The 16,137-nt window shown below is 45.2% G+C and overlaps 1 protein-coding gene across 1 annotated transcript in view; it reads right to left on the bottom strand.

The window, feature by feature from the left end:
* The window catches only part of LOC119977744 (T-cell surface protein tactile-like), a 186,680-nt gene that overhangs the window by 81,341 nt on the left and 89,202 nt on the right, over nt 1-16,137 (bottom strand). The window contains exons 5-6 of the mRNA XM_038818948.1: nt 5,406-5,470; nt 1,431-1,515 (exon numbers count right to left, since the gene is read on the bottom strand). Coding sequence (XP_038674876.1) covers nt 1,431-1,515; nt 5,406-5,470 — 150 coding nt within the window. The remainder of the gene's footprint in view (nt 1-1,430; nt 1,516-5,405; nt 5,471-16,137) is intronic.

The following is a 16,137-nucleotide window of genomic DNA, read 5'->3' as shown; positions in this document are numbered from 1 at the left end:
TTCAAAGGGCCCCTCCCCTCCACCGACCGAAACACGTATATCCTCAGTGTGGTCGATGAGTACTCCAGGTTCCCCTTCGCCATCCCATGCCCTGATATGACGTCTGCCACCGTCATCAAGGCCCTCAACACGATCTTCGCTCTGTTTGGTTTCCCCACCTACATCCAGTGACAGGGGATCCTCAGTCATGAGTGATGAGCTGCGTCAGTTCCTGCTCAACAGGGGTATCGCCTTCAGCAGGACGACCAGCTACAACCCCCGGGGAAACGGGCAGGTAGAGAGGGAGAATGGGACGGTTTGGAGGGCCGTACAGCTGGTCCTATGGTCCAGGAACCTCCCAGCCTCTCGCTGGCAGGAGGTTCTCCCTGATGCACTCCACTCCATCAGGTTATTACTGTGCACCGCTACGAATAACACACCCCATGAACGTCTTTTTGCCTTCCCCAGGAAGTCCACATCTGAGGTGTCGCTCCCGACTTGGCTCACAGCTCCAGGACCGGTCCTGCTCCGTAGGCACATCCGACTCCACAAGGCAGACTCGTTTGTGGACAGGGTACAGTTGCTCCATGCCAACCCCAGTATACCTATGTGACGTACCCCGACAGCCGCCAAGATACTGACTCCCTCAGGGAGTCACCTCAGGCTGGCACCGATGTCGCCAGCATCGACATCACCGCCACTGTTACGTTGCTCCCAGCCGAACGTCAAGGCACCAGACCGGTTGAACCTCTAACTGGCACCGGACTTTCAAAAGACTTTTTTTTCTCTCTCTTTTCTAATGAAACACTGTACATAATTTTCACTACTTTATATAGTTCTACACCACCCCCGCCGGACTCATTTTTAACAGGGGGTGAATGTGGTAAACCTCTGTTACACCTGTATTAGGTGATGTAAGGTAGGACCTGTACTACAGATTCGCTGGTAGCCCCTGCCTGCTGGCTCCGCCCAGGAAGAGGAGTATAAATATGCGTGTCCTCTATTCAGCAGCCATTTCGCCAGCTGCTGTGGGTGGCCACGCATCTTACTGCAATAAAGCCACAGTTGTACCCAATCTGAGTCTTTGTGCAATTGATCGTGCATCACAGAGTACATGTGAATAATAGTGCTGTGCGACGGGCAGCATGCAGACGATAAATAGCAGGGGTCTAGGATAGATCCTTAGGGTCAGAAGATGTATTGTTGTGGGAGCAGGAAGGGAGGCCATGGAATACTAGATAGATTGGATAGATGGAAATGGAACTAGCTGGGTGAAAATGGAGAGGTATTGGAGAAGAATCGTGTGGTCAACTGTGACAAACCAATGTTAAAGAAGGATGTGGGGGAATAATCAATATGATTTTTGTCACAGTTTTATGCAGTGAATGGTTGGATATTAACTGTACAAACACTACTAACAATGCCAATAGTAAAATGCAAAGTTTTCATACCATTATCCCCATCCTGAGGAAATCCATCCACGTAGAATGTAATATTTGGCTCTGGATAAGCTTTTTGTGAGATACAGGTAGCATTCTGAATTTAAAAAAAAATCATTTTATTTAGGCTACAAGGAAACCATTCAAATGTACAGAATAGTGCAAATTGTCATGTTTTTTGTCTTTAGGTTTTCTGATGTATTAGAGATTTTTAAAATTCCAGCAGAATAATTTGATGCAGTATTTAATGTTCACTGGTTGTCTAAGATTTGTTCCCTAACCTTTTTTCTGCTGCAATGCCACACTTGGTTCAACCTCAAGAGTGAAAGTTTGCAGCGAGGATGTGGGAGTGGGGGAGGGAAGAGCTGCTGAGCAAAGTGCTGGGGGTGGGGTTGAAACAGGCACATAAACAAAGGCATCTACCGTGTTGATGTCAGCAAGCAGGCATCAGAGCTCAATGGATTAGGCCATGTCCCGAGATACAAACAACACACGTATTTAAAGTGGCCTCACAATCAATCTCTGGACTGTCACATCAGGATGGCTGCTTTGCAGTGCCATTGCTCTCTCAGAACTTGGGTGAACAACAATTTGGGATTCCTTGATCTAAGGAATATGTTACTGGGACTGGAATTTCATTTGTCTCTAGATAATATTGGTGTCTCATGGCATCCCCTATAAGGATTACTGTTGTCAAATTTATGTGATAAAGGTAGTGTAATAAAAAAAACTTTGAACATTAATAAATTATCAAATCTTCCTAAAGACTGTGAGTTAGCAAAGGCTACTGAGCCTTGACAAATCATTTACACATGTTAAGAAAGGATATATAACACTGAAATATTGAAGCACTCTTGAAGGGACTCTTATACAGTGCATAAGAGTCCCTTCGACCCATCGAGTCTGCACCTACGCATGAAAGGCCCTGAACTGCCCACCTAATCCCATTTGCCAGCACTTGGCCCATAGCCTTGAACGATACAGCATGCCAAGTACTCATCCAGGTACTTTTTAAAGGATGTGAGGCATCCTGCCTCTACCACCTCCCAGGCAGTGCCCTCCAGACTGTCACCACCCTCTGGGTAAAAATGTTTTTCCTCAAATCCCCCCTGAACCTCTCACCCCTCACTTTGAACTTTTGTCCCCTTGTAACAAACCCTTCAATTAAGGGGAACAGCTGCTCCTTAGTCACCCTGTTCGTGCCCCTCAATCTTGTATACCTCGATCAGGTCGCCCCTCTGTCTTCTCTGCTCCAGTGAAAACATTATACAAATGACAAACAATAGGGGGCCCAGTAGGGATCCTTGTGGTATGTCACTCGTCACTGGCTTCCAAACACTAAAGCAGCCATCTATCATCACCCTCTGTCTCCCACTGTTAAGCCAATTATGAATCCACCTCATCAAATCACTCTGTATCCCATGTGCATTTGCCTGCTTAATAATGTGGGACGTTGTCAAAGGCTTTGCTGAAATCCACGTCAGCTACACCAATTACCCCATCTATATACTTGGTAACATGCTCAAAAGATTCAATCAAATTTGTTAGGCATGAACTCCGTCTGACAAAGTCATGCTGAATATCCCTGATCAAACCTTGCTTCTCCAAGTGGAGATAGATTGCCTCCTTCAGAATTTCCTCCAGTAGTTTCCCAACCATTGATGTGAGACTCGCTCATCTATAGTTCCCTGGCTTGTCTCTACAATCTTTCTTAAATAATGGGACCAAATTAGCTGTTCTCCAGTCCTCTGACACCTCTCCCGGGCCATATAGGAATTAAACATTTGTGTCAGAGCCATGGCAATCTCCTCCCTCGCCTCCCACAGCAGCCTGGGATACAATTCATCCGGACCTGGAGATTTGTCTACGCCAATAGCCCCAATACCTTGCCACTCCTTACGACAATTTGATCAAGAACCTTACAATCTCTCTCCCAGACTTCCGTGAATACCTCCTCATTCTCTTAGGTGAACACAGGTGTGAAATATTTATTCAACCCTCACATTTTACCCTTGGTCCGTAATGGGAACTACCCTTTCTCTGGTTATTCTCTTCCCATTGATATACTCTATATCTTGGGATTTTTCCTACTTTTACCAGCCAGAGTTTTCTCATATCTCCTCTTTGCCCTCCTAATTGATTTCTTAAGGTCCATCCTGCAATTTCTGTACGTCAGTAATGGCTCTGTCGATTTATTCGCCTTGTATTTGATAGAAGCTTCTCTTTTCTTTCTCACCATATCCTGAACATATTCGGCCTGTACCCTCCCCATTTCATCTTTGAACGCCCACACACTGCTCTTTGGTCGGTTTCCCCACAAGTAACTCTTTCCAGTTGACATTGGCCAGATCCTGCCTTATTTTGTTAAAATCTACTCTTTTCCCCAGTCCAAAACCTTTTTTGCAACTTGTCTATTTATTTGTCCATAACAAATTTAAACTGAACCATGTTGTGATCGCTATTACTAAAATGCTCCCCACCAACACATCAACCACCTGTCCGGACATAGGTCCCCAGCTTCACAGTGCCAGGGTCCCAGGTTCGATTCCCTGCTGGGTCACTGTCTGTGTGGAGTCTGCACAGTCCAAAAACATGCAGGTTAGGTGGATTGGCCACGATAAATTTCCCTTAGTGGCCAAAATGTTAGGAGTTGTTCTTGGGTTACGGAGATAGGGTGGGAGTGAGGTCTTAAGTGGGTCAGTGCAGACTCGATGGGCTGAATGGCCTCCTTCTGCACTATATGTTCTATGTTCTAATTAGGTCCAGCACTGCACCATCCCTTGTTGGATCCTCTATATATTGAGCTAAAAAAGTTATCCTGTATACATTTTAAGAATACATTGGTACATGTGACAATAAATCAAATCAAACAGAGGCAGCCTTAGTGCTGCTATTGTTTTCCCCCGATAGGCCATCCCCCCAATGGGGTGGCATGGTAGCACAGTGGTTAGCACAGTTGCTTCACAGAGCCAGGGTCCCAGGTTCCATTCCCGGCTTGGATACTGTCTGCACGGAGTCTGCTCGTTCTCCCCGTGTCTGCATGGGTTTCCTCCGGGTGCTCCAGTTTCCTTCCACAAGTCCCGAAAGACGTGCTGTTAGGTGAATTGGGCATTCTGAGTTTTACCTCAGTGTACCCAAACAGGCGGTGGAGTGTGGAGACTGGGGATTTTCACAGTACCTTCATTGCAGTGTTAATGTAAGTGTACTTGTGACACTAATAAAGATTATCATTATTATTAGTATCCAAAACGGTATACTTGTTAGAGAGGGGGACAGCCACAAGAGATTCCTGCACTGAGTGTCTGCCCTTTCATCTGTCTGCCTGCACCTTGTGTGTGACCATGTCTCTATAACTCCTTTCTATGAAGCTTTCCGCCATCTGTTTGCTCTTGAGTGCATCCAACTAGTCCTCTAACCGAACCATGTGGTCTGTGAGGAGCTGCCATTGAATACACTTCCTGCAGATGTAATCATCCAGAACCCTGGAAGTGTCATGGACCTCGCACACCTCACAGTTAGAGCACTGCACCCCACTGACATGACATTTCAACACTAATTAATTAATTACATAAAAATAAATAGTTATTGAATTTAGTACTAATTAATTATGTTAAAATAAATACTTATTAAATTTAAGTTAAAATTAACTATATGGTCCCTGGCGCTAGATTTCTCCAATAAATATTAAATGCTAAAAACACTAATCTTCTTATTACGTCTGCTGCAACATCAGCACCAGCAATATTGTCATGTCAATCTCCTCACTGTTAATTTGCTTTCAATATAGGAGGGTTGCCATGAAATACCAGGAAATATCAGATGTAATGTAACATTCAGTAGTCAAGACCTAATGCAAGTACACTACAGCAAGGTTGAGAGGTAGGAGAGACAGGTTATAAGAAATCACATCAATACTAATTATGAGAGGACTCTTAAAAAACATGCAAGTAGAAATATATTATTAGTGGAGAAGATTTTAAGACTTACCAAATGTAGTTTGTTTGAAGGAAAATAGTTTAATTCCTCATGAATTTGTGGGGCTATCGGTTCAGCTGAAATGTGAATGTTTAAAAATTTATATTTTCAAAAATATTTCTTATTACCATTTACATGATATAAATAATCTATAATTGCACACAAACATAAATAATGCCATGGGAAAAGCTAGTTGACTTAATTCCTATGAAAGATGCAACTTACAGTTTTTGTGTGTTTAAGACATTGGAGGAAACTGCTTCATAAATTCTCTGCAAGTTGCACATTCAGCTTGACTGAATGCTGGTAGTTTTCTCTCTGATGCAGAGGTTAAGAGCTTGAGCCCCACTCTGTGGTTTAAGCATACCACCCAGGCAATACTGGTGGGTGTTACACTGTCAGGAATGCCATCTTTTCAGGGGCTGGTTTAGCTCACTCGACTAAATAGCTGGCTTTTAAAGCAGACCAAGCAGGCCAGCAGCACGGTTCGATTCCCGTACCAGCCTCCCTGGACAGGCGCCGGAATGTGGCGGCTAGGGGCTTTTCACAGTAACTTCATTGAAGCCTACTTGTGACAATAAGTGATTTTCATTTCATTTTCATTTTGGATGCAATGTTAAACTGAAACCCTGTTTGCTCAACTGGATAATAATGATCCCATTTCACTATTCAAGGAAGTGTAGCAAAAACGCCTGATGTCCTAGTCAATATTTATCTCTCCAAAATTATGATCACCATTTAATTTAACTGAATTCATTCCTGTCAATACTGCCATAACAATGAACATCATGGCAGAGTGAGAGCTACCCACACACAATGTCACCAAGTAACCACGGACATACTGAACTGTTTTAAAAGATTACAAAAAAAGCCACTCATGAAAAGATAGCTGAAACTGTGAACTGATCACTTCTGGAGAGGTCCTATGGATTGTGGTGCAGACCTGTTCTGAGATGTCTGAAATTTTGCACGTAGATATGCTTCAAAGAAAAACATCAAAAATGCAAAGTGCCACTAGAATTTTAACTCACTGTAGAAGAACAAAGAACAAAAAAAATTACAGCACAGGAACAGGTCTTTTGACCCTCTAAGCCTGTGCTGATGCAAAACTGTTGCCTATTTTCTTAGGATCTGTATCCCTCTGCTCCCTGCCCATTCATGTATCTGTCTAGATACATCTTAAATGACACTATCGTGCCCGCCTCTATCACCTTCACCGGAACTGCGTTCCAGGCACCCACCACCCTGTGCGTAAAGAACTTTCCATGTATTTTTCCCTGAAACTTTTCCCCTCTCACCTTGAACCCGTGACCCCTAGTAATTGAGTACCCCACTCTGGGAAAAAGCGTCTTGCTGTCCACTCTGTCTATACCTCTCATAATTTTGTAGACCTCCATGAGGTCCTCCCCTCAACCTCCGTCTTTCTAATGAAAATAAAACTAATCTACTCAACCTCTCGTCGTAGCTAGCACCCTCCATTAAAGGCAACATCCTGGTGAATCTCCTCCTCACCTTCTCCAAAGCATCCACATCCTTTTGGTAATGTGGCGACCAGAACTACATGCAGTATTCCAAATGTGGCCTAACCAAAGTCTTCTGCAACAGTAACATGACCTGCCCACTCTTGTACTCAATACCCCTTCCGATGAAGGAAAGCATGCCGTATGCCTTCTTGACCTGCGCAGCCTTCAGGGTACAATGGACCTGAACACCCAGATCTCTCTGTGCATCAATTTTCCACAGCGCTTTTTCATTTACCGTATAGTTCGCTCTTGAATTGGATCTTCCAAAATGCATCACCTCGTATTTGCCCGGATTGAACTCCATGTGCCATTTCTCTGCCCAACTCTCCAATCTATCTATATTTTGCTGTATTGTCTGACAGTCCCCTTCACTATCTGCTACTCCACCAATCTTAGCATCATCTGTAAACTTGCTAATCAGACCACCGTTACCTTCCTCCAAATCATTTATGTATATCACAAACAACAGTGGTCCCAGCACGGATCCCTGTGGAACACCACTGGTCACAGTTCTCCATTTTGAGAAACTCCATTCCGCTACTACTCTCTGTCTCCTGTTGCCCAGTCAGTTCTTTATCCATCTAGCTAGTACACCCTGGACCCCATGAGACTTCACTTTCTCCATCAGCCTACCATGGGAAACCTTATCAAATGCCTTACTGAAGTCCATGTATATGACATCCACAGCCCTTCCCTCATCAATCAACTTTGTCACTTCCTCAAAGAATTCTATTAAGTTGGTAAGGCATGACCTTCCCTGCACAAAACCATGTTGCCTATCACTGATAAGCCCATTTTCTTCCAAATGGGAATAGATCCTATCCCTCAGTATCTTCTCCAGCAGCTTCCCTAACACTGACATCAGGATCACCGGTCTATAATTACCTGGATTATCCCTGTTACCCTTGTTAAACAAGGTGACAACATTAGCAATTCTCCAGTACCTCATCCGTGTTCAAAGATGCTGCAAAAATATCTGCTAAGGCCCCAGCTATTTCTTCTCTCACTTCCCTCAGTAACCTGGGATAGATCCCATCCGGACCTGGGGACTTGTCCACCTTAATGCTTTTTAGAATACCCAACACATCCTCCCTCCTTATGCCGACTTGACCTAAAGTAATTAAACATGTATCCCTAACCTCAACATCCGTCATGTCCCTCTCCTCGGTGAATACCGATGCAAAGTACTCGTTCAGAATCTCACCCATTTTCTCTGACTCCATGCATAACTTTCCTCATTTGTCCTTGAGTGGGCCAACCCTTTCTCTAGTTACCCTCTTGCTCCTTATATATATATGAATAAATATGCTTTGGGATTTTCCTTAACCCTGTTTGCTCAAGATATTTCATGATCCCTTTTAGACCTCTTGATTCCTTATTTCTGATTGGTCCTACATTCCCGATGTTCTTCCAAAGCTTCGTCTGTCTTCAGTCGTCAAGACCTGTATGCTTCCTTTTTCCTCTGAGCTAGTTTCACAATTGCACCTGTCATCCATGGTTCCCTAATCTTGCTATTTCTAGCCCTCATTTTCACAGGGACATGTCTGTCCTGCATTCTGATCAACCTCTCTTTAAAAGCCTCCCACATATAAAATGTGGATTTACCTTCAAACAACTGTTCCCAATCCACATTCCCCAGCTCTTGCCGAATTTTGGTATAGTTGGCCTTCCCCCAATTTAGCACTTTTCCTTTTGGACAATAAGAAGTCTTACAACACCAGGTTAAAGTCCAACATGTTTGTTTCTAACACTAGCTTTCGGAGCACTGCTCCTTCCTCAGGTGAATGAAGAGGTATTGTTGCAATTAGCAACATTGTTCCCTCTTTAATTGGCTCTGTTTATGGCAGTCAATATGGTCACCTTCCTTAATTCTAATTACGTTTGCTCAAGAGTCTTTCGATACCGCCACAAGGTTCAAAACCGTATACAGTAGTCCCCCGTTATACCGCGCCCCGCAATACGCGATATACGGCGGGGATATGGACGCCAACTTTTTTCACTCTTTTTGAAACAACACCTTTTTAAGCCGGTGAACTTTTTTTCATTCATTCGAGTGCCAATCAGCCGCGATGATTAGCCTGTTTAGGCGCGATAAATAGCCGCGATGATTGGTGATTAAAGTAACAGTTTTCTATCCCCAACCATTTAAAAGGGAGACCTTTTCCAGTACAGTACCCAGTTCATTTTAAAATGAAAGCGTCTAAAAACCAAATGCCGAAGCGCAAGTCTTACACAGTAAAGGAAAAGATACATTTGATAGACCGTATTCGAAACGGCGAAACAAAGGCAAAATTATCCAGAGAGACTGGTGTACCGGAGTCAACCCTCTGTGGGTGGGAGAAATATGAGGACAGTTTGAGAACTTATGTTGAGACAGTCTCTGAGAGTGAAGGGCTTGCCAGGAAAAAGGCAAGGACCGCTAGTGACATTAACTTGGAGAAGGCTGTGTTCACCTGGTTTGTCCAGGAACAGTCTGATGGCACCCCCCTATCTGGACCTATAATCAGGACTCAGGCTGAGAAGTTCCATCAGCAGCTCCACCCAGAGGACACCAGTTTCGTAGCCAGCAAGGGTTGGCTTCATCGGTTCCAGAAAAGACATGGGATAGGTGCAGTTACCATCAGTGGTGAACAGAGATCCGCCGACTCAGCAGCAGCAGAAGCCTTTCCGGACATCCTCAAGGACTACATGGTGCAAGAGGAGCTGACCCCAGAGCAACTCTACAATGCAGATGAGTCAGGGCTCTACTGAAAGTTGCTGCCTGACAAGACCCTAGCTGTCAAGGATGATGCCCACAAGACTCTGGGGTTCAAGCAAGCCAAGAACAGGCTCACCATCCTGTTTGCCAGCAATGCCACAGGAACACACAAGCTGAAGCCATGGATTGTGGGCAAATTCAAGTCTCTTAGATGCTTTCATCAACATGGAGAACCTACCCGTCACGTACCAAAACTCTGGCAAAGCATGGATGACAGCTACCCTATTTGAGGAGTGGTTCTTCAAGCACTTTGTACCCAGTGTCAGGGACCACCTTAGTGCCCGCAACTTACCGCAGAAGGTCACATTCCTACTGGACAACTGCTCAGCCCACCCTCAGGGAGATGTTCTCAAGACCAGGGATGGGCAGATCCAAGTGCTCTATCTCCCAAAGAACACCACCAGCAAGATCCAGCCATGTAATGCTGGCATCATTCAGACCTTCAAGTCTGTGTACAAAAAAGAACTGATCCTGGAAATGATAGACTCTCCTCTCACTGTCCCAGATTACCTGAAAGTCATCACCATCAAGGATGCCTGTTATCTGGCAGGGAAGGCCTGGGGAGCTGTGACAGAGAAGACCATCGCCAACTGCTGGAAGAAGGCCCTAGGAGCAGCACTCCCACAACACGACCCAGAAGAGGACTTCCTAGGCTTTACTGAAGCAGAGACCAGGGCAGCTGAGGAGAGGCTAGAGGATCTGGCTGAGAACCTAACACTCCGGGATTGGGTGAACAGGTGGTCAGCCGCAGAGGATGACATGACACCCACAGAAACATTTACAGGGGAGGAGATCATCGACCAGGTCATCCAAGAGGAGGCAGAAGAAGAGGCAGAAGAAGAACCCCAGCCCACAGTTGCAGCAAAGAGCCACTCAGATGCCATCACCAACCTGAAGTGGCTCATAGAATACACAGAGCAACAGGACTTCGACCCCATATACATACTACACCTGAAGAACCTCCAGAGACAAGCACAAGTCAAGATGAGGAAGGGTATGTGCCAGAAGAAACTCACAGACTTTTTCATGTCATTTAAATGATTTTTAAAAATCTGCTTGTAAGTGCTATCTTATGTTTTATTGTATATTTTTTTGAGTGGTATTTTTTAATAAATTTAAAACTTTAAAGAACTTTGATGTTTTTTATTTAAAATGCCCTTCCATTCTTACATTCTTACACAGTCAGCAATGTTTCCTCTCGTTCACCTATTATCGCCATTGTGGATATCCGCGGCTCGGATACAATGCGGGTGGCTGTCTTGGACCCCAACACCCGCGTTATAACGGGGGACTACTGTACTGATCAGAGACTCGATACACCAGTTAGTAAGTTCAAAATCAATGCTCATTTATTTACACACATAGTCAAATATACTCATGCACAAAACTCTACCAACTAAACTATCACTACTACAAAAGCCAATACTTAGCTTCAGGCGCCCACTCAGTCAGAGGAACAATGGCCGTTGTCCGGTTCTGAGGTTGCTGGGGTTGGGCTCGGAGCATCTGTCTCGTAGCGTGCGTTGATTTTGGGCTTACTTGTTCTGGTGCAGCTGCTAGGCAGGTCTCTCCTCGCTGAGAGACAAGGCCAAGAGAGCAATTCTCTCTTGGGGGTTTCTTCTTATACCCAAAAGGGGCTTCGCACGCTTTTTGGCGGGCCTTGAACTTGGCCCCAATTAATTGAACGACATCCTGATCATTCCTATCGATTTCCTCCAATAAAGGGGTGGGTGCCCTGATTGCTGGGCATGTCCTAGGTGGCCGTTGGTCTGCTTTGTTCTAGTCTCCTCTGGAGCCGAGGTGTCTGCCTTAGTATCAATTTCTTAAACTTTTGTCCCCGGCTCATTAGTATGGTAATGGCTTTGCAGTATCGGTCTTGTCTGGGAGCTACAGCTCCAATCAACAGAAAAACCTTGCACCTGCTTGCTTTCTCAGTATTGTCCATTTTCCCATTCTTTGCAAAGTGTCCATTTTGTATTTGGGACGTGGCCATCCCTGATGGCTACAGTATGTTCCAGAAACATATATATGGACAAATTCAAAGATGCCAAACAATGCTTAGAATGCGAGCATTAGCAGGTAATTGAATCCTTACAGATCCAGAGATAGGGGTAACCCCAGGTTAAAGAGGTTGAATTGTCTCAAGCTAGGACAGTTTGTAGGACTTTGCAAGCCCAGGCCAGATGGTGGGGGATGAATGTAATGCGATATGAATCCCAGGTCCCGGTTGAGGTCATACTCATGTGTGCAGAACTTGGCTGTAAGTTTCTGCTCAGCGATTCTGCGTTGTCGCGCATCCTGTAGGCCACCTTGGAGAACGCTTACCCGGCCATGGCATGGAAATCTCTGCAAGACGTGCCAGATCATTGACACAGATACCACCATTACACGTGAGAACACCACCCACCAGGTACACGGTACATACTCGTGCGACTCGGCCAACGTTGTCTACCTCATACGCTGCAGGAAAGGATGTCCCGAAGCGTGGTACAATGGCGAGACCATGCAAACGCTGCGACAACGAATGAATGGACATCACGCGACAATCACCAGGCAGGAACGTTCCCTTCCAGTCAGGGAACACTTCAGCAGTCAAGGGCATTCATCCTCTGATCTCGGGGTAAGCGTTCTCCAAGGCGGCCTTCAGGACGCGCGACAACGCAGAATCGCTGAGCAGAAACTTATCGGCAAGTTCCGCACACATGAGTGCGGCCTCAACTGGGACCTGGGATTCATGTCGCATTACATTCATCCCCCACCATCTGGCCTGGGCTTGCAAAATCTTACCAACTGTCCTGGCTTGAGACAATTCACACCTCTTTAACCTGGGGTTACCCCTATCTCTGAATCTGTAAAGATTCAATTGCCTGCTAATGCTCACATTTTAAGGATTGTCTGGCATCTTTGAATTTGTCTATATATGTTTCTGGAACACACCTCTTCATTCACCTGAAGAAGGAGCAGTGCTCCGAAAGCTAGTGTTTGAAACAAACATGTTGGACTTTAACCTGGCTTTGTAAGACTTCTTACTGTGCTCACCCCAGTCCAACGCCAGCATCTCCACATCATTCTTTTGGACCACTCTCGTCTTTGTCCATGAGTATTGTAAAACTTACGGAATTGTGATCACTATTCCCAAAGTAATCCCCGACTGAAACTTCAACCACCTGGCCGGGCTCATTCCACAACACCAGGTCCAGTATGTCCCCTTCCGGAGTTGGACTATTTACATACTGCTCTAGAAAACCCTCCTGGATGTTCCTAACAAATTCTGCTCCATCTAGACCTCTAACACTAAGTGTATCCCAGTCAATGTTGGGAAAATTAAAATCTCCTATCACCACCACCCTGTTGCTCCGACATTGGGTTGGATTGGATTGGATTTGTTTATTGTCACGTGTACCGAGGTACAGTGAAAAGTATTTTTCTGCGAGCAGCTCAACAGATCATTAAGTACATGGGAAGAAAGGGGAATAAAAGAAAATACATAATAGGGCAACGTAACATATACATTGTAACTATGTAACAATGTAACTGACATCAGATGAAGCATACAGGGTGCAGTGCTAATGAGGTCAGTCCATAAGAGGGTCATTTAGGAGTCTGGTGACAGAGGGGAAGAAGCTGTTTTTGAGTATGTTCGTGTGTGTTCTCATACTTCTGTATCTCCTGCCCGATGGAAGAAGTTGGAAGAGTGAGTAAGCTGGGTGAGAAGGATCTTTGATTATGCTGCCCTCTTTCCCCAGGCAGCGGGAGGTGTAGATGGAGTCAATGGATGGGAGGCAGGTTCATGTGGTGGACTGGGCGGTGTTCACGACTCTCTGAAGTTTCTTACGGTCCTCAACGCAAGAAACTTAAGCTTTCCATAGTCTGTTCACATATTTGTACCTCTATCTCACGCTCGCTGTTGGGAGGTCTGTAGTACAGCCCCAAAATTGTTACCGCACCCTTCCTATTTCTGAGCTCTGCCCATATCGTCTCACTGCTCGAGTCCTCGATAGTACCCTCCTTCAGCACAGCTGGGATATCCTCTCTGACCAGTAATGCAATTCCTCCACCCCTTTTTCCTCCCTCTCTATCTCGCCTGAAGCATTGGTATCCTGGGATGTTTAGTTGCCAATCATGCCCTTCCCTCAACCAAATCTCAGTAATAGCAATAACATCATACTCCCAGGTACTAATCCAAACCCTAAGTTCATCTGCCTTACCTACTGCACTTCTTGCATTAAAACAAATGCACCTCAGACCACCAGTCCCTTTGCGGTCATCATCTGCTCCCTGCCTACTCTTCTCCTTAGTCACGCTGACTTTATGATCTAGTTGCTTCCAGACTTTAGTTACTACCTCCTTACTGTCCACTAACCTCCTTATTTTGTTCCCATCCCCCTGCCACATTAGTTTAAATCCTCCCCAACAGCATTAGCAAAATCACCCCCTAGGACATTGGTTCCAGTCCGGCCCAGGTGTAGACCATCCAATTTGTAGTAGTCCCATCTCCCCAAGAACCGGTCCCAATGTCCCAAAAATCTGAACCCCTCCCTCCTGCACCATCTCTCAAGCCACACATTCATCCTGCCTATTCTTTTATTTCTACTCTGCAATCACGTGGCACTGGTAGCAATCCTGAGATTACTACCTCTGAGGTCCGACTTTTTAACTTGGCTCCTAACTCCCTAAATTCTGCTTGTAGGACCTCATCCCGTTTTTAACGATATCATTGGTGCCTATATGCAACACGACAACTGGCTATTCACCCTCCCCCTTCAGAATGTTCTGCAGACTATCTGAGACATCCCTGACCCATGCACCTGCAAGGCAACATACCATTCAGGAGTCTCGTTTTTGACCACAGAACCATCTATCTACTTCCCTTACCATTGAATCACCTATTACTATAGTCCTTCCACTCTTTTTCCTGCCCTTCTGTTCAGCAGAGCCAGCCACGGCGGCATGAACCTGGCTACTGCTGCCTTCCCTGGTGAGCCATCTCCCCCAACAGTATCCAAAACGGTATATCTGTTTTGGAGGGAGATGACCGCAGGAGACACCTGCACTGCTTTCCTGATTTTTCTCTGCCTTTTGGTCACCCATTCCCTTTCTCCCTCAGCAATCCTAATCTGTGGTGTGACCAATTCGCTTAACGTGCTATCCATGACCTCCTCAGCATCGCGGATGCTCCAAAGTGAGTCCATCCGCAGCTCCAGAGCCGTCATGTGGTCTAACAAGAGCTGCAGCTGGACACACTTCCCGCACGGGAAGGAATCAGGGATATCAGCTACGTCCCTGAGCTCCCACATTAGCAAGAGGAGCATAATACGGGTCTGAGATCGCCTTCCATTTTTAATCTTAAACTTAATTTAGCCCAACTATAATATTAAATAATAGATAAATGAAAAAGGAAAAAAAAAATTGTGACCAATCACACGATAAAAAGAAATAGAGATAAAAAAACCTTACCTTATCAACACACCAGTCTTTTTTTTTAGTTGGAGGAGGAGGAGGGCGGGTGGGAGACACTACATCTGTAGTGTCTCGGGTTCAGCCACCGCCCACATATATCACTTCACTCACCTTCCCAGAGCGCAATTCGACCGCTCCCACTCAGCACCTCCCTCTCACCACTCCTGTAAGGTAAGTTTTTAAAATGGTAAACTTACCTTCCCAACAGCCCCCTGGTTACTGCTCTCGCTGCTACCGCTGAAAAACTGAAGTTCTAAGAAACTAACACCCACAGAGCTACACATTTTCAGACATTCAAAACCTCTGTTGATTGGGAGGCATGGCGGCACAGTGGTTAGCACTGCTGCCTCACGGCACCGAGAACACAGGTTTAATCCCGGTCCCGGGTCACTGTCCGTGTAGAGTCTGATGTTGTCCATATGTCTGCATGGGTGTTCCTCCCACAATCCAAACATATGCAAGTTAGGTGGATTGGCCACGCTAAATTGCTCCTTAATAAGAAAAAAAACTCTGTTGATTATAAGATAAAATAACCTATCTCTTGTTGATCAGGATCTCAAAATGTGTCAAAAGGTTTCAGAGATGAAGTATCTAAATATAATTAGATGCAAGACATGCCATTTAAATTCCTTTCCGGAAATCTACGGAGATTACTTTAAAAACCTGATCTAGAAAAGCAGAAAGAAGGAAGCAAGCAGGAAGGTATAAAAGGATGATCACCCTGCAGAGGTATGCAGGCCATCTCTCTCTCTCTCTCTGGAAACAATCAAAGGATCTCGGTCATGTCTAGGTCTCCACTTGGCACAACTTGTTGCAGATCTCAGTTGACTGACTCTGGAAAATTAGTTCCAGTTGCTAAATATTGATCAGCATGTTTCCTAAACATCCCAAGTTTGAATGGTGTAGGAGATCTAAATAGCACTGGACTCCTCCGAGTCTGCTTAGAATTTGATTCGGCCATCAGGCGGGGAATCGATTCTGACGCCAGAATCGGGGCCGGTCC

The sequence above is a fragment of the Scyliorhinus canicula genome, chromosome 14 (assembly GCF_902713615.1).
Source record: "Scyliorhinus canicula chromosome 14, sScyCan1.1, whole genome shotgun sequence".
NCBI lineage: Eukaryota > Metazoa > Chordata > Chondrichthyes > Carcharhiniformes > Scyliorhinidae > Scyliorhinus > Scyliorhinus canicula.
The sequence above is the reverse complement of the archived record's forward strand: the minus strand, read 5'-3'. Positions and strand labels throughout refer to the sequence as shown.